The following is a 22,162-nucleotide window of genomic DNA, read 5'->3' on the forward strand; positions in this document are numbered from 1 at the left end:
AATGGCCAGCCAGGGCCAGGAAGTGACTCCCACAGAACAGGCCACAGCAGGGACCTAGGCTGCAGGACAAACAGCAGGAACCTCTGACACGGAGGTCTGGGTCGGCCTGAATGAAGGGAGAATTCTGAAAGCTGACACCCATCCTTACCACTCGAGTCCCCGTCTCTCCTGGACCGTGCCACGCTGCGGGACACTGCGTTCGGGACACCCTTGGAAGTCGGGGTTTGGGAAGACGGTGGACTGGCAGTCAGAGTCCACGCGAGGCGTGAGCCCAACGGCTGTCGGAGGCAGTCCCCCACACCGGGGCCTTGATGGGACTGTCTAGAGGAAGGAAGTGACACTCATGTCTTCCACAGCCACCCTGTTCACCAAAAGACACAGCCCTTCCTGGAGAGCTTCCTCGTGTTCCTCCCCCAAATTACTTAACTCACGAGAGGAGAGGCGACACCACGGCTTTCCCCAAGGAGCACAATCACAAGATAGGCAAGGTCCCTTGGCCCGTCAGCCCCTCCAGGGCCTGGCCCAGCACTCGGGCCACACTGCAGCGTGGGGGATGCCTCGCTCCGCCCTGCCACCCAGACATACTTCTGCTCTGTCCAACTTTCCTCTACACACATGGCACACATTCCTCACACAGAACCATTGTGCGATTCACAGCTAAATGAGACTTCCACATTTCCTGGGCAGAGGGGCTTAAACACAGGGAGCCACACCATCAGCCTGTCCTCACATACTGCCTGTCCTCAAGCCCATGGGGGAAGAGGCACTGATTTCAATTAACTTAGAAGTGGAGGGCAAATGCACCTTCACACCACGGTAGTTGTTCACTAATTTTGAGAACACCCCACTACCAGTTTTTGAAAATGGAAGCCCGTGACAGCTGACTTCTAACAAACACACTCCGACAAGTGCATCCAGAGCCTCACTTCCGGGGCTGCAAATCCACATGCAGGACTCTCCTAAGCACTCCTTGAGGTGCCAGAGCTTTCATCAGCACCAGCCACACCAGCGGGCACACTTGCACCCGTGAGAGCCCAGAGGACAGGGAGGCAGTTTATTCTCAAAGGGAAAAGTCAACACACTTGCTAAGACCACATCTTTGCAAACTGAAGAGACTGATGCTGAAAGACTGCTTCGGTCCAGAGTTTTCGACTCACCTGTTTACACAGTGCCAAGAAGCATTCCAGCGCCTGGCCAGAGCATGAGCGTCAGACAACCTCTGCCGGGCGTTGCTTGTGAACGTGTGAGCTGCCCGCCCCAGAACACATTGGCCCCTGGTCCTCCCTGCACGGTACTCCTGTCCCACCCTCTATCCCACAGCCTCGCTACTCACAAAGTAAACTGGGACTCTGTGCTCCTGTGGAACACCAGGTTCTTATGCTAAGTCCCTGCCACTGTTCTGGAAAATACCACCACAGGATCACCTGCTTCATTCTGATTCCCAGGAATGAACAGCGGCAAAGAGCAAAGCCACCTGACAACCTCCACACGAAGCATGTACTTGAAAACAAGGTTCTGAAGGTCCTCTAAGGCCCCTTGCATCTGCTCTTCTCAACCATGAGCTCAGTATGGCCTCAGAATGCAATCCAGTGGGCAGCAGGCTAAACTACAAGGACTGTCACATCTTAGCCCTGCGCACCTCGGCGCCCTCATCTGCTTTCCTGCACATAGCACACCAGAACTGTCAGCCTGAGGATAACCTACACCCTCTATTACTTGGACAGAGCCGGCGTAAATGGCCTCCACAAAAGCTGGACACTCTGCCCAGCATGCTGGGGGCACACGCGAGGCCCCAGCCAGCCGGGAGCCCTGGGACACCCACCCCACCAGCCTGGCCATGTCAGGAGCGTTACCCCGGGAACAGAGGCTGCGGGCCAGGCCCGGGACCGCCGAGGGTGCACGCACTGATGCTGCTGATGCCGCTGCTGCCCAGGCTGCCCACGCTGGGCACCGCCTGGGTGCTCCGGTCCTGGTAGTTGAGCGGGAGCGTCTGTGGCCGGGCGCAGTAGTAGGGAGTGGAATGGGCATCTCTAGGCAAGGCCTGCGTGAACAGGGAAGCATAGCTGGACACCTGAAATGAAAGCAGAGGTCCAGGGACAGGGCGTCATGCAGCAGCCCCTCAGAGGACAGCTGGTGCCCCTGCCCGCCCTGGGACTGGCTGTGGACCGCTCACCACTGAGCGATGTGCTGGCTAAGATGTTTCTGAAATCTACCAGCACTGACAGTTTTAAAACAACAGCTCCTTCAATGGCTAACTACTAAGCACCTCATTTATTCCAAATCCATGTAAACTAGAAGTCAAGTAAGTTTTAGAAGTCTGACTTTTTTGATGATGACCATTCTTTCCACTTAAGATGGAATCTTAACGTCGCTTTAATTTGCATTTCTCTGATGGCCAGAGATACTGAGCATTTTTTCATGCACTTATTGGTTATTTGGATGTCTGAGATGTGTCTATGCATTTCGGTTGCCCTTTTTTTTATTGAGTCTTTTATTTTGGGGGAGTCTGATTTTTTTTTTTTTAGTTATTTGTAAAGTCTAGATATTAATCCTCTGTCAGAGGTGTAGATAGAAAATTTTTTTCCCAATTTTGTAGGTTGTCTCTTCACTATTCTTTCCTTTGCTGTGTAAAAGCTTTAGAAAATCAAAATAAAAAGACAACAGGAAATGGAGACGGATCTTTTGCAAATGGAAAGGAGAACTAGAGATGGAAAAGAAGGGGAAGGAGAATAAAATGAATTAAGGTATGTTAAGCACATGCACTCCACTCCCTAAGATGAATGTAAACATTATGTACTACAAATGTACTAAGAACATTTTTTTTTCATTTTTTGGTACCGGGGATCAAACTCGGGTCCTTGTGCTTGCGCAGCAGAAAACCCCGGCCCACTAATAAAATTTTTAATTTTAAAAATAATAAAAAATACAAGTCTGATATTATCTATAATGAAGAGAGCTCAGTACTCAGGCTCCAGTGCTACATCTAACTCTGGCCCACACTGCTCAGCTCCTCAGCCCTGAGGTCTGCAGAGGTATCCGCCTGCACACAGCGCCAGGAGTCTGCCGCCAGTGCACTCTCCAACACTGCCTGCCAAAGCCGGCCAGCAGCCAGAAGCGCCCTGGAGCAGGGCTGCTAAAACCCTGACTGCAGAGCGCAGCAGCTCCTGGCTCTTCCTTCCCAGACAGAAGGGGCCGCCTGTGCTTACGTCGGTAACCATACAAAGCACAAGTCTGAAACCCACCAAGTCAGGCTCAATTTAACTAACTGCACGCTGTTGTATCGGAATAACCTGACTCTGAAACACATCTCAGGGAAACTGCACGCTGAAGAAGCCCTTAAACAGAAAAGGAAAGTGCTCAGCCTCCCCAACAGACCTACTTGCTCTTCTCCAGCTGTGGCGTCGGCCTTACCTTGCTAGCTTGCTTGCGAGGGTCCTCACTGAGGTTCAGCAGGAGGTAGAGTATGGACCACTTATTTTTCAAAACTCCCTGTTCAGAAAAATAATTTTAAATTATTTTATACAGCGCTTCACTTTAATTTTCCCTCTCCTAAATTATACTTATTTCCAAAATAGAAATGCATTTTAAAATTCACCTGTTAACCTCAAGCCTGTGCTCCTTTCACGTCCCATCCACCACACCGCGCACTGCAGCCTGGAGCGGATGTTCTGTACCGATACACATGGGCCTTCAACTCCAAAGCCCCTCACGAGAACAACTCCCACCTATCAGCCTATTTCTGAACAGCAGTACAGTCACCCCCCAAAATCCTTAGAAATGCCCACAGTAACCCTAAGGTAAACTGCATCATAAAGCCTGTGAAATATGCCTTCTTTCCTGCTGTCCCCTTAGACCAGAGAACAGGCATCTCAGCCCCAGGAAGACCCAAACTCCAGACTCTGCTCCCAAACCCTCCTCAGCCAGGAGAGCTGACCATGGGGCTGCGCTCCAGGTATCACGTGGACACCGCCTGCTGCCACCATGCACCACGGCAACCAGACTCACGCACCTCACACACCCTCGTTCTGGGTCTGCAGGACGCATACGCGCACACCCTCAGTTACAGCATGAATCCCCGGACGCTGCCCCACATTACATAAAATATGCCCTGAAAGTCTCTTTGGAGTCACGATACAGTGGCAGAGAGATGAGCAGACAAATCAACATGACAAGTGGCACTTCATGGCTCACAAAAGGACTTCTGGAGGAGGCTCAGGTCCCTGAAAGGTCAGCCGTGTGAACAGACCAATCTGCCACAGCCAGGAGTCAGAGTGGAGACGGACCACAACGCACGGGGCCTCACAGGCTGTGCCAGGACAGCTGGTTAAACAAGACCACAGGAAGCCGCTGAAGGGCCCCTGCAGGTGCAAACCATCGCTTCTGTGAGCTGGAGGGATGGCTGGAGGGCACCCAGGAAGATAGCAGCCACCTGAGGAGAACTGCAGCTGAGTTACGTTCAGCCTCTCAGCCTAGAATCCCCCATTACAGGGACCAGGGTTCTGGGCCTCAGGGTCTGGCTCTAGCCCAAGACCAGCAGTGGATTTGGTCCCCCTGCTATACTGACGACCGCTAAGGTGTTCCTCCACGTTTTGTGGAGCAGTCAGTTGTAACAGCAGCTGCCATTTAGAGGAAGGGCCCACAGGGCCAAGTACAGCTCATCCAGCCTCTCCTGCATCACACGGGCCATGACAGGACCACTCTCCTCATTCCACACTTGAGACAGTGCAGACCTAAATCATGTGCTGGCATCCTAACCTGCAGGCCAGCTGCAGACCAAGGCCTGCCTGAAGCCAAAAGGACACACAAAGGCACATTCAGAGGGCAGGCCCAGGACCTGGAGTCAAGGGAGCGGCAAGAGCAATGGCAGGATCACACACAGGAGAGAACAAGATGACACCGAGCTGTGAAAGAAGAAAAAATGCTCCTTTCAGCTGTGAGAACACCGAGCCACGTGTTCCATGGGGAACCCTAAGGAAGTCCCAGGAAAGTAGCCAGTAGCCAGCAGCATGGGGAGATGACAGAGTAAGTCCCACCTGTGCAATAACGCATGGGTTCAAATCTCAGCTCTCACCTCAGAAAGTATGCATGACGCTGCGCCTGCCTCACAGGGCCAAGGTCCTGAGTTCGATCCCCAGTACAAAAAAACAAGAAAGTGTGTATGGGTGAAGGGTGATGAAAGGTCCCAAAAGGAACGAAAGTGTGCGCACAAAGCTCAGCCAGGGTCAGTCTACTGAAGATCCCTCAGGGGCTAGTGTCAGTGTGAGCCCAAGTGTGTTCCAGAGCCAGGAGCAAGAGGGCAGGTACCACGGCCAGGGCCACCCCCAGGCTGCAGGGGTGGGGTGGGTGCAACCGGGGCCACCCGAGGAGTCGTGGGCACCACTGGGCACTGTCCTCCCACCCCACACCTCCAGCAAGGGCATCAGTCCTTCCCAGTGAAGCTCGGAAGGCAGGGAGCACAAGACATCACGCAGAAATCACCCCAACCACTGCAGGAGCATCCATTCTTCAAACCACTCAACCCCCTCAGGCTTCTCAGCATAAAAGGGCCCAACTCACACATAAAGCTTGCAAAACCGTGTACGAACCAGTTGCTCAGCAAGTCGCAGGACACATGAGGTGGAGGCGTGCGAAGCGGTCACTTCTGCAGAGCTACTCAGCCACATCAGTGCAGCTCTACCAGCACCTGCAAGGTCGCACCTGACTCCTGGTCCCCACCAGGGTCCCCACCACAGCCCCGCACACTCTGTCCCCACTGCCCTGTCCCTGCCTCATCAGGCCCGCTGCACAGTGTGCTCCCACCCCAGACTCGCCACCTCCTGCCCTCAGCCCCGCACCGTGCATCTGGACCCCTTCCTCATGGGTCAGGACAGGCGCAGTGCACACGCACACACACACCACACACACACACGCACGCGTGCGCGGGGCCTTCACTGAGGAGACGGACGGAGTGCCACCAAGCACCTGTCACTCTGGAGGACCTGGCTGTTCTTACCACAAGACTAGAATCTGTCTGCATTTTTCACATCCCTGACTAGTGCTATACTGTCTCCTTTACTTTTTGTCATGTTTTGGATACACTATGAAAATATCAACCAGGTTAGTCTTGGGGCAGTTCCGGGACAAGGCTCCCAGTTAGGACATCAATGTTCAGGAGTAAACAAACACTCAGGCTTCCTAACTTTTGGAGAAAACCGTTTTGTTACAAAGCTTCTAATACACTCCCATCCAACAGTCCACATATCCACAACAAAGCAGGATTTGGGGGGAGTCTCCATGTGAGATCCTGGCAAGGCTGTCCTGGGAAATCTGACTTCTGAGATGCACATTTTTGTTACATCCAAAGTACAGAAGTTATTTTTAGAAATGATACCTCAGTTTAAAACAATCTGCCTGGAAATGAGTGTAGCAAAAAAAGCTTCTATTTCTTTGTAAATATTATCAAGGATGAAAAGGCACGGTTGTAACAGTGAATCCAAGCACACTGAATTAAGGAATCAGAACAGCATATAAACTTAAGGCTGTTTTAAGGGCAAAACTACCTGAAGATTCACAACGTGGGAGTTTATTACCAGCAGCACTGTCCCACCGCAGTGGTTTTTACTGCCACACTGACTTAGTATTTGTCGAACAAAGTATGAAACCTCTTTGGATTCACTCTTCTCTACAAAAGAACACAAAAGCTAGATTAATGCAGTACTGCTACAGTCAGAAATCGCAGAAAGCTCACACTGTGCCTCATTAATTTACCAACACAGACTCTGTAAAGCACCAGGTTAGGAAAACCACTTGTCTTCAAGTGGAGGCACTCAATCACAAAACCACACAGTCTTCCTTTGGCTGCCGCCACCAACTGGCCCCGGGACGCCGCAGGAGCCAGGCCTGAGGGGCCCGGGCTCACCGGGGGAGCCTCTGCCGAGCCTTGGAGCTTTGGGCACAACTCGCGCTAACACTCCCTCCAGCAGCGCACACCTAGCGCGCGGTCCACGTGGGCCCCAGACTCACTCCTCGTCACAGGCACAAAGGCCGGAAACCAGGCTGAGGCGCTCAAAGCCCGCCGTGACGACAGAAGAGTCTCACACGCCACCACGGAGGCTGCTCACGCGTCCCCTCCCAGGGAGCCCCTCCACCACAGAGTGACTTCGGACCCCCGCACCTACCTGCGAGTGCAGCTTCCTGTGGAGCTCAGAGAACAGTGCTGCGTCCGCCTCTCTCCTCTGCCGGATAACTGCAAAGTCAGGAAAGAAACCAGCTGTGACTCATCTACAGGAGACACACTCCGGCACCATGTCACCCAGGGTACAGGCAGCTCAAGGGGCTAAAAAGAACCCTGAGTGTGAGAGTCCAAACCCGGCCAGGAGTGGCTTGCAGCTCTGAGTCTGGTCATCCGTCCAACCTCTGACATTTGTAAAATATGGAGTGCATTATGCTGGGATCAAAGCATTTATGTGAGAATTCACGAACAGAAACAATGGAATCACTGTAGTCTATCTGAAAACAACTCATCAGCAATGAGCCATCGAGCATCAATTTAATTAGTTAATAACAGCTACTGGGAGAGGGATGGAAGGTGAAAACACCGCTGGAATCCTAAATCAAAGAGCAATAACCAAAAAGTAAAGCACTCTTGACAGTTAATCTGACTCGAAAACTACACCTCTGAACATTTTTGTTAGGGTACAACACAGGAATATTTCATCGCATTTTAGGTGAAATGTACTCAACTACCATTTCAAGATAAAGACAGTCTTTTAGTGAATTTTCATCGTATTGGTGTCTTCGAGTGTCCCCGCTGCACGCAGACTACTGTACTGAAAGAAGCAGCAGCAAACACAAGCTCATCCATGGTCTGGTTCCGGAACAAGGGAGAAGCCACTGTAAAGGCAGGAACCAGGACCACACCACACACCACTCCCGCAGGTGCTCTGAGGAAAGTGCCATGCCTTCCAGGAGAGGGGCCGCTCCTAAAGCCACCTGACAAGGTGACCCCTCCAGCAAACCTGTTTATCCCGTCTCACGAGTGGGTCTTTACAAAAACCTCATCCACCTACCACACTTAGCTTTCTTTTCCCCCTCCCTGGACTACGGATTGACCCCAGGGCCTGGCACATGCTAAGCAAGATCACTACCAGGGCCATATCCCCAGGCCTCCCCTGTACCCTCTCTTTAACTTTCAGAGAGTCTCACTAAGTTGCCAAGACTGGTCTCAAACTTGTGGTCCTCCTGCCTCAGCCTCCCAAATAGCGGGATTACAGGTGTGTGCCACCATGCTGGGCTTGCATTTAGCTCTGAACATACTAATTCTAAGTTGGCCAATGAGGCTGATGAAACTGACATAGCTCATGAATTCAGTACTACTCAATAAACCCTGGCATCGTGGAGAGACAGACACAAATGCATCTGGTCTATGTTGACAGCACAGCTCACTCTCGGTAGCAGCCAGTTCTTCACGTTGCTAGGGACACGGCTGACATCCTTACAGTCTACTGGGCCTAAGCAGTTCACAACAGCTGGCTGTGGGAATCTGTGCCCTGCGAACAACTGCCGAGAGCTACACAGACAGTTTGCCAGGACACTAAGACACAAGGCCAGCTTCATGTGGGCAGGTTCACCGGAGGCCTGCGGGGAGAGGGATGGAAGGTGAAAGGCCTCTTTCAGTGCAGCTGCAAGCCCGACAGGAGCATGCTCGCACAGCCCAGGTGCAGGGAGCAACACAAGCCACTTCCCCTGGGGCCGGGACCACTTTCCTGCGGGCCACCAGCTGCTCAGGGCCACGCTTCCCACCTCCAGAGTGGAGCAGGCGGCCCCACCTTGCAGACGGCTCACCATTCACACGGCCTCCCTCTTGGCTGTACACGCACTCAGGAAGCCCACGTACCCCTTGGACTAAAGCTGGCATGGCCTACAGCACGAAAATCCAGGCAGAGACCATGAAGAAAAGCAATGACCCATTCGCCAAGACCAAGATGGTGCACTGTGCTGTCTGCTCAAAAGGATGTAACACTAATGCTGCAAAGCACAGAAAGGGGAAGCCACAGCAAGCCTTTTGTCTTCCACACCTAGAGCCCAGGTGTACTGCTACAACAGTACTCTGCTTACACTCTTAGTCTTAACTCTGAGAACTGAGTTGTCCTTATCTTTAATAGTACCTATACTCTAAATATGCTTGGGAACTGCACACATACAAACACATGAACTTGCACATATATATTGCTGACAAGTTTCATGCTCCAACAAGGAATATTTAAGAAAAATACATACGTTCTTTCTTGATCTTTTCAGCTACTAGGAACTCATCTCTTTCAACAGTAGGGGCAAAGTTGCTGCCAATGACTCGTACAGCAAACTGGAACTGTTGGGCTACGCCAGCTGAAAGCAGATAAAAGGACACATGTTACTACCAAGCTGAAAGGTAAACAAAAGGACGCACATCATTACCGAGCAGGTGAGGCTCCTCCAACCAGGGCTCACAGTCCCAGGGAATGGATTGGTTGGAAAGTCTACCTCCCACCTTCCCCAAGCCTTAACTGAGACAGAAAAGCTACTGAGAAATCATAATGAAATGAATGAGTGAAGAGGTAAAACTAGAGTTCTATAAAACACAGGAGAGAGACAGCAACAGGCCAATGGTCAGAAAAACCTAGGAGACAGAAAAGAAACTGGATTGATAATCACTGATGGACAAAGAACAGGAAAAGTCAGGGTCCAGACATGGAACAGGGGAAGAAGGACCCGTCGAGAAAGCCTCTGAGCAGCCAAAGCAATCCTGAGCCAAAAGAGCAAAGCAAGATGCAGCACAATCCAGGTTCCAGGCTACACCACAAAGTTGCCATAACCAGGACAAAAACAGGCATGCAGACCAAAAGGCGGAACAGAATACAGACAGCCTCATGCATCTTCAGCGTGAGTCTCGCCAAAGGGGCTGAAACAAACACGGGAACAGACAACCTCTTTAACAAATGCTGCCGGGAAAACGGATAACCATGTACAGAAAAATGAGTCTACACCCATATCGCTCACCCTGTGCTAAAACCAAATCAAAATGCATCAAAGACCTCAATATAAAAACAGAAACACTGGATCTGCTGAAAGACAAAACAGGCAAAACACTTAAAGACACTGACATAGGCCAGGACTCGCTGAACAGAGCTCCAACTGCACAAGAAATAATTCCAAGAATCAAAAAGGGGGATTATAATACATTTAAAAGCTTCTGCACAGCAAGGGAAACAATCAACAGATTGAAGAGACGACCCTCAGAATGGAGAAACAATTTTGCCAGCAGCTCCTCTGAGAGAGGACTGATACCCAGAATACCTAACTCAAAAAAATTTGCCAGGGATTTAGCTCAGTAGTTCCGGCGCCTGCCTCACAAGCACAAGGACCCAAGTTCGATCCCCCAGTACCAAAAAAAAAAAAAAAAAATACCAACCCAAAAACCAAAAGACCTCTATCAAAAAATGAGCAATTGAAAAAAAAAAAAATGAGCAACTGAAATAAACAGACACTTTTCAAAAGAAGAAATACAAATGTCCAATGCATCTCCGGGCATTTGGGAAATGCAAATCAAAGCAAGAATGGCCAGCATCCAGGACTCACAAAAGACAACAAATGCTAGCAAGAAGTGGGGAAGGAGGGGTCAGCTACACTGCTGGTGAGAATGTAAAGTAGGACATCACTGTGGAAATCAGCATGGCGATGCCTCAAAAAAATTAAAAATGCCACTGGGTCCAGCTACACCTTTCCTGAGTGTCTTCCCAAAAGAGCTGAAGCCTGCACATGACAGTGATCCGTGCACACCCGTGTTTACAGCAGTGCAATTCACAACAGCTAAATCATGGAAATGGCCGAGATGCCCTCAACAGACGGCCAAATAAAGACACTGTGGTACATGTACACAATGGAGTACTAGTCAGCCATAAAGAAGGATAAATCCTGGTAATTTGTAGGAAAATTGATGGATCTTGAGGCTATAATGTTAAGTGAAAAAATCAGACATTGAAGGTTTCTCTTATATGAGAAGCCAAAATATAAATAAATAAAATAAATAAATAATTAAAATAAAATATAAATAAAAAGCAAAATAAAGGGCAGATGAGAGGCAACAGGAAGACTTTTTGGAGACAGGGAAGGGGTGGGGAGGGAGGCAGAGGGGGCTCAACAATGATGAAGACACGATACATATATCTACCAATGCCCCAAAATAAATGTAATGTGCATCGCAAACGGGGGAAAATTCTCAAAAAGGAAAAAAGCCTCTGAACGGCTCCAGGCCCACGGTTAGGACCTGCCAAGAACAGTCGGACAAACGGTTCGCGCGGCCCCACACAGGCCAGAGATGGTGTTTGCTTCCTCTCTTCCAAACGCCAAGCTGAGAACAAGGCGATTTTTAAAATAAGCGTAAAGGAAAAGAAACTGGACAGAAAAGGGAAACTCTTGGTTAAAGGAGACTGAAATGCCTGGGAGATGGAAGCCGGGAGACTGAGGAGGAAAGCAGGGGTGACTCCACCCCCGAGACCCCGCAGGGCTCTGGCCTCCACCTCTCAGGCAGGGCGCGTCGGGCTCCCACACCCCAGCCAAACTCAAAGCACAGGGCGAAGACGTGACCGGACCCTCGGGCCACATGCTGCGCCCTCTCCACAACCCTGCAGTGTGCTGTCCACCCACAGGCACAGCCAGTGACGAAACACAGCAACACTGGCCGGCACCCCAGGACACCAGAAGCACACTGCCACCACAGACAGCGAGGGGCAGTGTGGCACAGAAGGGCGAGCTGAGGCCCTCCACACACTGCCACCAGGAGCCCTCAGAGGGGAAGACAGATGAGGCGCATGCTGTCAGGACTAAGGGACCTGCTGGGGCCAGCGGTGACAAGGCCAGCTCTCCAGGAAGACAGCCTCCCTCGTGACGTGCTCGCGTGCAGCTCAGCTTCCCAAGGGCCTGCCTGGGTGTGCAGAGGACCTCTCCAGAGAGAGCCGCGTCCTTCACGGTGCTCAGCCCAATTCCGGGGAGCTGGGCTCACAAACAAGCTTCTCCAATACAAAATAACTCAATACTGAGAGTATGCTGTCTAATACTAACTAAAGTAGAAATCAATAAGAACAGTCCTGAAGGATCTCCCAGTATTTGGAGCAAAACCAACAGACAATATGTGGGCCAAAGAGAAAGACTCAAGGGAAATTTTTTTACTTGAATAAAAATACATCAACAGATGTAGGGTAGGTAACACAGCACTTAGCGGGAAATTTACAGCATAAAATACTTTTACTAAAAAGAAAACAGATTTCAAATCAATAACTATTTTACACAATAAAATCTACAAAAAAACTAAACTCAGTGTGCATTAGGAAATAAGAACAAAAAGCAACGAAATTAAAACAAACAGAGAGGAGAAAAAGCAAAGAAATCCAAAGCTGGGTGGGTCCTTGAAAATAAAAGGATTGATAAACCTCAAGCCGATTAACCAGAAAAGAGGTGAAAATTCAAACACTAAAGAAGGGACACTGGCCCTGCTGGCCCCGCTGGCCCCACTGGCCGGAAACCAGTGCAAGGAAACTGGAGCAGGAGCACAGAGCGCCCAGCAGCACGGTCACACCAGGAGCCACAGACCCTGACAGGGTGCTAAGAACACCCTGTCCAGTCAGGAGGAGGACAGACAAAGCTGAACCGAGACGTCATCTTCAAACCTGTCAAGGTCACACAGAGAAGGCTGAGAGGCCCAGAGTCCAGAGCCACCTAGGAAGTTTGCGGAAGGAAAGCAGCGGCCTCACACTCACTGGACATGGGACCAGCGCGTGGGCACTGGGCAGCAAGCGAAGAGTAAGACGCGTGGAGCTCAGGGAAGTCAGCGCCCACTGGAGACTCAGCGACATGCACACCGCACCCTGGCAATGGGCGGTGCTATGAAACAGCCAGAGGGTGGGCAGGCCTTGAGAGCGGTGTGCGCAGCTGCTTTGTTAGTTTTAAACCACAGAAAAATAAAACGCTGTTTAAAAATTTTACTGATGCCAGGGCCAACTTTATAATTCTATTTGCATGTTTTCTGTTTGTTTTTTTGAGACAAAGTCTTGCCATGTAGTTCAGGCTGGCTTTGAACACATGGCAATCCTCCTGCCTCAGCCTCTCGAGTGCTGGGATCACAGGCATTCGCCACCATACCCTGCTCCAACCTTACAATTCCATGCTACCAATTTTTTTTTAGGTACTGAGAACTGAACCCAGGGCCTTCACACTAAGCTATATTCCCAGCCCTTCGAGTTACTTATTTTTACCCTGAGACAGGGTCTAAACTGCACAGGCAATCCTCCTGCCTCAGTCTCCCAAGCAGCTGGGATTACAGGTGAGTGCCACCCTGCTTGGCCCATCAATGTTTTTTAAAGCTGTTTTAACATCTTTAATCTTCAGAATAAGAACACAGAAACTTAAATGTGAAAAAGAAAAGGCTTCTTGGTAAACTCAAAAATAACCCTCAACTTATAACACACACCATGTATGAAAATTAATTCAGATGGGCCAAACAGAGGAGCAAGATTAAGGTCCCTTTGGAAAACAACAACAGCCAAAGGAGATACCTTTTTTTTTTTAAATTGATAAACTAGACTTCAACAAGACTACAAAGTTTTACTCTGCAAAGAACAGTTACAGGAATGAAAATACTGAGGAAAAAGTACTTGCAAAACACATATCCAACAAGCCAGGCATGGGGGCCATGCCTGTAATCCCAGCCCTCGGAAGGGTGAGGCAGGACCATCGCCACAAGTTCAAAAGGCCAGCCCGAGCATGAGCGAGACCCTGTCTCACAAACTACATCCAACAAAGGGCCTGCACCCAGACACACAAAGAACACTCGACACTCGGTAAGGGGAAGGAAAAAGCAATCTGATAAAAGGGTAAGTGAGCCAGGCATGGTGGTACACGCCTGCCATCCCAACATCTGGGAGGCTGAGGCAAGAGGATCACATGGTTAGGCAACCCCGGGCTCCACACCAAAAGCCCCTCTCAAAAAAGAAAAAAGTACACTGTAAACAAATATATCAGAAAGATATTTAAATGACAAAAAAAGAAGAGACATAAAGATGTCCAAAACCATCAGAGAAATGAAAACTAAAACTGATGATCACTGCACACCTGTCACCATGGCCAAGATCCACAACAGATTCCCAGGCCAGTGCAGTGAGAAAGGAGCACCAAAGCCAGCACCCCTCAACCAGGACCCAGGACACAAACGCAAGCAGCGCCCCATGCCTCTCCAAGTTTCAGGCACCAGGTGTCATGGCTTGTATCTACATGTCCCCTCAAAGCCTCGTGTGCTTATAGGTAGGCCTTTTGGAAGTGGCTGGGTCATGGGTGTGTGACGCCGGATTAAGGATGTTTGACAAATGAATCAGCCCACTGACTGGTTTAGTGTAGTTCTGTGTGGGGCTGAGTGGATTTACGGAAGACAGAAGCCCCACCCTGGGTGTGGGTGGCACCACCAACAGGCTTGTAGCCTGGATGGAATATAAAGGGAGAGAGGGTAAAGAAGGCTCACTGCTGCTGCCTCCTGCCTTCCCTGCCATGGACTGTTTCTCCTCTGCCACACCCTCTGTCAAACCACCCTGCCTTGGAGTTAGCCGACTATGGATTTAATCCTCTACAAACTATAGGCCAACATAAAGCCTTCCTCCTTTAACTTGTGGGTGTCTGGTATTTTGTCCCAGCAACACGGACATAACCAAGACACCAGGCTCCCCCAACCTGCAGGATCAGAATCCCTGAAGACAGGGCTGCAATGTTCACTGAGGAAGTACTCCATTCAGGGAGCTCAATGTGAAAAGATGTGCCACTGGATTCCATAGAGTTGTCTGCCTAGCTACCAGCTTCTTTTCCAAACACATCACTGTCACTAGGTTCTTGTAGTGTAGGTCACAGGTGGTGCCAAGGCACAGGGGGCTGAAACTCAATGCTACCAAACAAAACATCAAACATTTGGTCCCAGAGCTTCTTTATAATCTCCAGCCTGCGGCCCCCCAAGAGTGTTTATGTAGGTTACACCTAGCCACAGTTACACACTAGAAACATAAACCATGACAATTCTTAAATATTAACTCCCTTTATAATTTTATCATTATTTATATCCTTCAAATCACCTCTAGTTTATGTATAATACCTAACACAACGCACATGTTCTATGAAGAGTTGTCACACTGTATTGTTCACAGAATGACAAGAACAGTTTGTACCTGGTCAGCACAAACATCAAAAGCTCACACAAGCAGCAGCAACCCTGTCTGTGACAGTGACCCATCATGACACCTCCCCTACCTGTGTCCTTGTGCCTGGACACACGCTCCTGGCAGTCTCATTGGCCAGGGCAGCCGCCTGGCTTTCATGTGTTGTGTGCCACAGTCATCCTAAACATATATGCTGAAGCGCTTCTCTAGTATGAACTCCTCTTGCTCCTTCTCTATCTCATAGTTAGAAAGATTACAGTGCTCTGAAAAGTGCTGCCTCTGAAAGAGCTGAAACGCTCTGACAGCAGCTCACTGGCAGGAATAATGACTATCTAGAGATATCAGTAAGTGTGCTCTAAGCAGCAGAGGGGCAGGGAGACAGGCTGCTCCTATCACTGGCTTGCAATGTGTTCAAGCAGAATCATACATCATATATGCTGGAAAAGGTGGCACCACAGTTTGGACTCTGAATGTCCTCAAGAGGCCCAAATGTCAAAGGCTTTGACCCCAGGAAGGAAACCTGGGCGATGGAACCTCTAAGAGCTGCAGCCCAGTTGGAGGTCATGGGAGCATGCCCTCAAAGGAACAGGACTCCTGTCTCTGCCACTTTCTCTCTTGCTTCCTGGCCATGACAGAAGTTTGCTCCACCATGCACTGACACCCAGATGTGCCACCTCACGTGGGCATACAGCAATGGGGCCACCTGATCACAGGCTGTATAGCCCTAAACCTGTGAGCTGGAATAGTTTTCGCTTTGCAAGCTTATCTCAGGTATTATCTCAGGTATTTGTTACAGTAACACAAAGCTGCCTAACACAGGTAGGAAGTGATGGTTACACTAACTTTATAAAGTACCCAGGCACTTTGCTTATGAAAGTCCCTTGAAATAAATGTATGACTATTTTTGAAAAAAAGGGAAATCTTGCAAAATTCTGATTCATGTGAAATTCACAAAGTAACAAGTTTGCAATCTGCTTTGATTTCACAGTATTAAAACAGGTACATATTGCAAAAACATAAAGCCAACTGTCCATAACATGTCATTAGAAAATGGTAATTAATAAAAGTCTGTGAAATTAACAAAACGCCCACTAATAAAAATTTTTAAGTCAAATATTGTAAATGCAGTAATTAATATTGCTCCTCTGATCACTAATGTAGAATAAAAACAAACCAAGGTAAGCACTAAGTAATAGAGATTTTTCAGTAAATAGCGTAATTTGAATCACAATGTTTGGCAGCTCTAGCTATCCAAAACATAATCAAGAGAACATTATCTATAATAAAATTTATTAAATACTTTATTCAGAGTGGATCTCCTTAGGTCTCAGTGAGAGACCACTGATTAGTAACGCAGACACAATTCTAAATGAGACCACAGGAGGAGACAGAATTTTGTTGAAAAGTATTTTAATCTCCTGAAAGGGGTGAAACTTTTATCAATGTAAAAAAAATCCTTTAAAGTTCAGACTCATCACTCTAGTTCATGATGAATGACTTCAGAACCCAGTTATGACAATGGGAATGTATGAATGTGTGGTCTATCCCGAGAGGAAAAAGGAAATTTGGAACCACTGGTATAAGGGAAAAAGAACTAATGTTCAACCGAGTAAATCAGCAATCTTGTCATCACATTTCTGCTAGAAATGAAACCAGAAAGGTAACTCCCGGTGCTAGTGACAAAACAGAAGAGAGCAGCTGCACTGACACCCACCCGGGTCCCCATGCTGTTCCTCCCCGGCCTCCCAGGTGCTGTAAAGGCCCTTCCTCTCCCCTTCCAGGTCGATGCTTAACATCTGAGAGACTTCTTTCCCTCACGGGTTCCCTCTCTTCCCCTGCACCCTACTTTTCCAGGACAGTACTTATCACCAATGCGCTTGTCACCTCTCCTCCCTTATGATGGAAGGTCTGTGACAGAAACAAGATCTGTGTATCTCTGCACTATCAGCACCCTGCATAAAGGGGCAGGAAGGGGTGCCTCAAAGATTTCTTGGATGAATACAGTAACAGGGAAATATCGCAAAGTGTAGCAAAGGCAGCACCTAGGAGTGACACAAACTAATTCATCCTGTGCCCCAAGGTTATCTCGAAACAGCCAATAAATTACATACATCAGTTATCATAAATAATTAAAGGTTAAAGCCTATTCTCAGTACTTTACATGTAACTTTGTTTAAAGTCTTCTCTCAAAAACTACATAATTTATTTCCCACGTTTGGGGACTTAAGGTGTAATTCAGTCGTTCAGTTACCAGAAAATTCCCTCTGAGCGTTCAGAACCAAATAAATAACAGATGACGTTCTGCACCGCTCCAGCGCTGCAGCTACAGAACGTCAGCGCTTAGCCCAGGGCTGCGGTCCGGGAATAATCTTGTAGCAATCAGATCAAACCCTCCTCTGTGGCTGAAGAGGCGGCAGGTGACAGTGGTCAGCGAGTGCTGTCCCGGATCACTGCACCGCGCGCGGTCCCCGCTGAGCAGGCCGCGGCCCCGCGGCTCGCCCGCGCCTGCTGGTGTGGCGAAGCCGCGACCTCCCGAGCGAGCAGCCTCGGACTCCCTCGGGCGGGCCTGGTGAGCCAGACGCAGCGACACAGCCGGCCCGGCCGCCGGCCCGGCCCCCGCCCTGAGTCCCCACAGCCTCCGAGCCCCGCGCCGCCCGCGGGAACGACCTCCGGACGCGCGTACCTTCGCTCCTGCCCAGGATCCGGCAGCACAGGTTCTGCAGCAGAACGTTGGGCGACTTCTGGTCGGGGGTCGCCATCGTCGCCCCGAGCTTGCACACGGCCTGCTGCCCGCGTCCGCTGCTCCTGCGCCCGGGCTACGGCGCCGCCATGTTCGCGGAAGCCGCGAAAGCGCGCGCTTCCCACAAGGCCCCGCTCCTCACGCATGCGCGATCTCAGTGTCCGGCCCCGCCGCAGGTCCCCGCCGCTGCTGGCGCGCCAAAAGAGTTCCTGGGGGACGCCAGAAGGGTACCGGGTGGGCTGCGCGGATTGATGCCGCGGAGGGTTCTGGGAAACAACCTATAGTCTGGAGGCAGTTTTTAGGTGGCACCGGTTGGGTTCAGTTTTGATGACGAATCTGTCATCAAAGCGCAAGGGGGTTAAGGTTTGTGACAGTGGTACAGGGGACACCTGCTGCTGCAGCGGTGCACTCCGGTGAGCAGAGATTAGTAGCCCAAACTCTCCAGCCTCGAACCCTGTGCCTCAGGTAATCATGACGTCATCGGAGCCATGGGCAGTCAAGTGCACAGAGCAGCAGAGAGGCCTGAGTAGGCAGCGACCGTGCCTACTGTCACGTGCATGTGCACGGTGGGCGCCCTCCCGGAGCCACCTGCAGGACCGGGGTGAGCAAGGGCCACAGAGACACCGAAGGCCGGGGCAGGCACACACGTGACTTCGACATGCAGGACTCAGCTCAGGATGCGGGCGGCAGGGAGCAGGGGACAGTCCACGTTGTCAGCGTGGCACTGCCTCTATCTGTGAAGAGTAGCCGAGCCTGCCCCGCGGCAGGGTCCCTGCCTCAGCCCTCTCCTTGGTGCCGCCTTCACCGTGAGTGCTGCCCCCTCGGAAAGTCCGGAACTTGGCTACCACGGCCAACGCCAGCTCTTCCCTGGTGCCCTTCTCAGCTGAACTCGGAGTGCGCCGCGCACTGCTTCCATCACCCACAATCACAGCTGTCCCTGCCACGTCCGCTGTGGTTTCTGCTTGGCCCACTGGGCCCTCGTTCAGTCGTTGGCAGGAGCAGTGACCCCTCTGCTTGCTCACATGCAAAGCTCATGTGTTGACGACTGTCCCGACGACTGTCTTGAAGGACACAGTGGTAGTCCCTGGCCCGCCGAGCCCCAGAGGGGTCTGTAGGTACAAAGCCCTGGCTGATGGAGAGACTGGAGGATTCAGTAGATCCAGGTGTGTGCACCTGGCCAGGGCGGTTTCTATCTCCAGGTGCAATCCCAGAGCCAGGGAGCTCCTACGGCAGCCCTGAAAGTCTCTCATTGTTGCCCTGCAGTGGTCTGAGATAAGACCCAACCACAGCTGGACCATGGGTAGGGAGGGAATGAAGCCAACTGAGCATGCAGTACTAGCTTATCTTAGGCTGGGCCATTAACTGGGAGGAAGGGGGACTCAGGCTTGACCGAGACATTTGGGTAAAATGTGAGGTCCAAATTCACCCAAACCAATAAGCAGAGCTTGCACTGCCCCTCTGTCCACAGCAACTGGCCTTCCCTTGATTTCCGGGACAGACAGAATGGCTGTTCTCATTGCCAGTAAGTTAAAATAGAATTCCAAAGGATTCAAATAATGCAAAAAGAAGAGAGAAAAGGTGAAGAGAAATGAAACTCAAGGGGAAGGCAGACACTCAGCTTTTACAGCGGCATGCTTAGACCCAGCCGTTCTAGCAGCTGTGCAGGCATGAGCGGGCAAGGCCTTCCAGGTGAGAGAGCTGTCAGTGAGTTTTCTTACAAGCTAGACCTAATTATGTGCTATATAGTAAAGACACATTCTAACAGGAAGACAGAGATTGAAAGTGAGTGAAGAAAAGAAATGCAAAAAAAAAAAAAAAGAAAAAAAGAAAAGAAATGCACCCAGACCTTGGTACTCAGCTGCTTTGAAACTCGTGGAATTTGGTTTTCAACACATTTTGATTCAAAAATCCTGTCCTGGTACTCATCATTTGTCTGGTACTTGACACTTATTGGTGTGCATTGCCTGGTGACCCACTGTCCTTTCCAGCCAAAACAATTTGTTTGATACTTGTCCTTCTTGGTACTCTACACCTTCCAGAAGCAATTAATGACAAATACCATGGTACCATTGCACCATGAGAATAGCCAAGCTTAATGAAGCTGAAGGGGCACATTAACCTTAGACAAAATAGAACAAGACAATGATTCTAACTAGAGATAAAGGCTTTTCATAATGCTGAACGGATCAATTCAGAAAATTATAACAAGTATAAATGTCTGTAACAAGAGCTTCTCACAAAGTTTCAAAAAGCATGGGTCAGGAAGACTTCCAGAGAGGTGGGTGAAGATATAAGCAAATCCTCTACACACACACACAATATGTTTTAGTTGCTTTCTCATTGCTGGAACAAAATACCCTACAACCACAAGTTAGGAGAAGAAAGGCTTATTTTAGCCCATAGCTTGTAGAGGTTTCAGTCCTCAGCTGACTCTAAGGCAGGGCCTCATGGCAGAGGGGCAATGCAGAGGAGAAACAGTCCATGGTAAGGCAGGCAGGAGGCAGGAAGCAGTAAGTCCTCCTTCCCCTTTTATTGCATCCAGGCTACAAGCCTATTGGTTGCTGCCACCCACACCCAGGGTGGGGCTTCCCATTTTCCATGCCAGGAACTATGCTAAACCAATTACTGGACTAATCCAGTTATTCAGTTATGGATATCCATATCCAGTATCACACACCCATGATCCAACCACCTCCTCAAAGCCCCACCTATAAGTGCATAAGGATTTGGGGGGACATCTGGGTATAAGCCAGAACACAATATAAAACCGAAAATTGGGTAAAACTGTCAAAATTAGCCAAGTTTGGCAGTAGAAATCAACCTCAAGTTGACAAACTGAAGAAAGCAGTTGGGCTACAGAGCAGTGAGCAACTTTATCTCCGACTGGGACCCAGTTCTGCCCCTCAGGTGCTCAGCAAGCACCAGAGTTCCCCAACCTTCAGACTTTCCTGAAACATCCAGGTCCCACCAGGACAAGGGGTTCAAAGCAGAGGCTCCCCCAGAAAAGAGGGCTGGTTAGGACACACCCAGGGGACACTCCAGCCACACGAGCCCACAGCTAGGTTTCACCAGGAGCCAGTGCAGCCCAGGAGGGTGGCAGTGCTGGGACGGTTGGTTCTCGGGTTGCCTGGCTGGCCCCCAGCACGTGTACTTGCTCACAGTTTTTCTTGGCATGTCCCTCAGGGTGTTACCGGACGGACGGCTTTGAATAAAGCAGGTGGCCTTTCCTAGTGGGCGGGGCCTCTCCCAGGCCGCTGTAGGCCTGAGCAGAGAAAATGCCCCGCATGCAGCGTCTCCCTGGTCTCCAGCTCGGAGTCACCTGCAAATCTCAGACTCTCCAGACCCCAAGCCGTGGAGATGGTTCCTTCGGTAAATCTTTTTCCTTATACGTGTGTGTGTGTGTGTGTGTGTGTGTGTGTGTGTGTGTGTGTATCTGACCGACGCGGACCCATGAGAGAGACCCCAGCACTACAGCAAACCCACGGGAGACATGAAAACTGGCTCGGCCCATAGGGCTAAGAGCTGAACAGGCCCCAGTCAGGGCATGCGCCCCTCCCTACGTCAGACGCTTTCTGCTTGTGCGCAGGCGTGTGTCTGTGCGTGGTGCTCAGTGTAGAGCTCCGGGCACCCACCACTAAACTACACCCCTGCAGTCCTCCTTTTTATTTTTTATCTTGGGACAGGATCTCCCTAAGTTGCTCAGATGGGCTGGGACTTCCGATCCTCCTGCCTCTGCCTCCCTCGGTGCTGGGATTACAAGCGTGTGCCATGCTGCCTGGCAAAAGTTTCTTGACGAATGAGGCTATCGGTACTCAGCTCTCTCAATATAAGGCTCCTCTGATGACCGAGTGCCTAAAACTCGAGAACACTCTTTCCAACTCCAATTAACTTACAAATGTATATGAGCTTCACTTTTAAAGATTATAATGATTTACTGTTCTGACCCCAGACCGACAGATAAAAACTTCACCTACGTGTTGGAAATCTCTTATCTTCCAGGAAAAAGTCACTCAACTGCCGAGTGGAGGTGGGTAGATTACTCTGGGTCCGAAGTCCTTTGATCCAGGCTCTGTTACCTTGTTTTGGAGCACATAGGATTTCAGCTCATACAGTATTAAAATGGGCTGATTTTCAGAGCTGATGGTAACAGGCTGTACGGAAACAGCTCGGGGCGATGATGCTGTCGCCTGTCTTAGGGAGAGTTGCTCGGGGC

At 50.1% G+C, this 22,162-nt stretch overlaps 1 protein-coding gene across 3 annotated transcripts in view; it reads right to left on the minus strand.

The window, feature by feature from the left end:
* The window catches only part of Tubgcp3 (tubulin gamma complex component 3), a 57,204-nt gene extending 39,134 nt beyond the window's left edge, over positions 1–18,070 (minus strand). The window contains exons 1-6 of one of the 3 annotated variants that reach the window (XM_021239303.2): positions 17,893–18,070; positions 9,259–9,366; positions 7,158–7,225; positions 3,412–3,489; positions 1,854–2,071; positions 149–321 (exon numbers count right to left, since the gene is read on the minus strand). In XM_021239303.2, coding sequence (XP_021094962.2) covers positions 149–321; positions 1,854–2,071; positions 3,412–3,489; positions 7,158–7,225; positions 9,259–9,366; positions 17,893–17,968 — 721 coding nt within the window. In that variant the 5' untranslated portion in view covers positions 17,969–18,070. Of the gene's footprint in view, positions 1–148; positions 322–1,853; positions 2,072–3,411; positions 3,490–5,585; positions 5,684–7,157; positions 7,226–9,258; positions 9,367–17,892 lie in introns of those variants that run through there. The other 2 variants (XM_004858536.3, XM_021239305.2) reach the window with 2 other exon arrangements.
* Positions 18,071–22,162: the final 4,092 nt, after the last annotated feature.

The sequence above is a fragment of the Heterocephalus glaber genome, unplaced genomic scaffold, assembly GCF_053883595.1.
Source record: "Heterocephalus glaber isolate CG9 unplaced genomic scaffold, H.glaber_assembly_v1.0 deba00001579, whole genome shotgun sequence".
NCBI classification, from domain to species: domain Eukaryota; kingdom Metazoa; phylum Chordata; class Mammalia; order Rodentia; family Bathyergidae; genus Heterocephalus; species Heterocephalus glaber.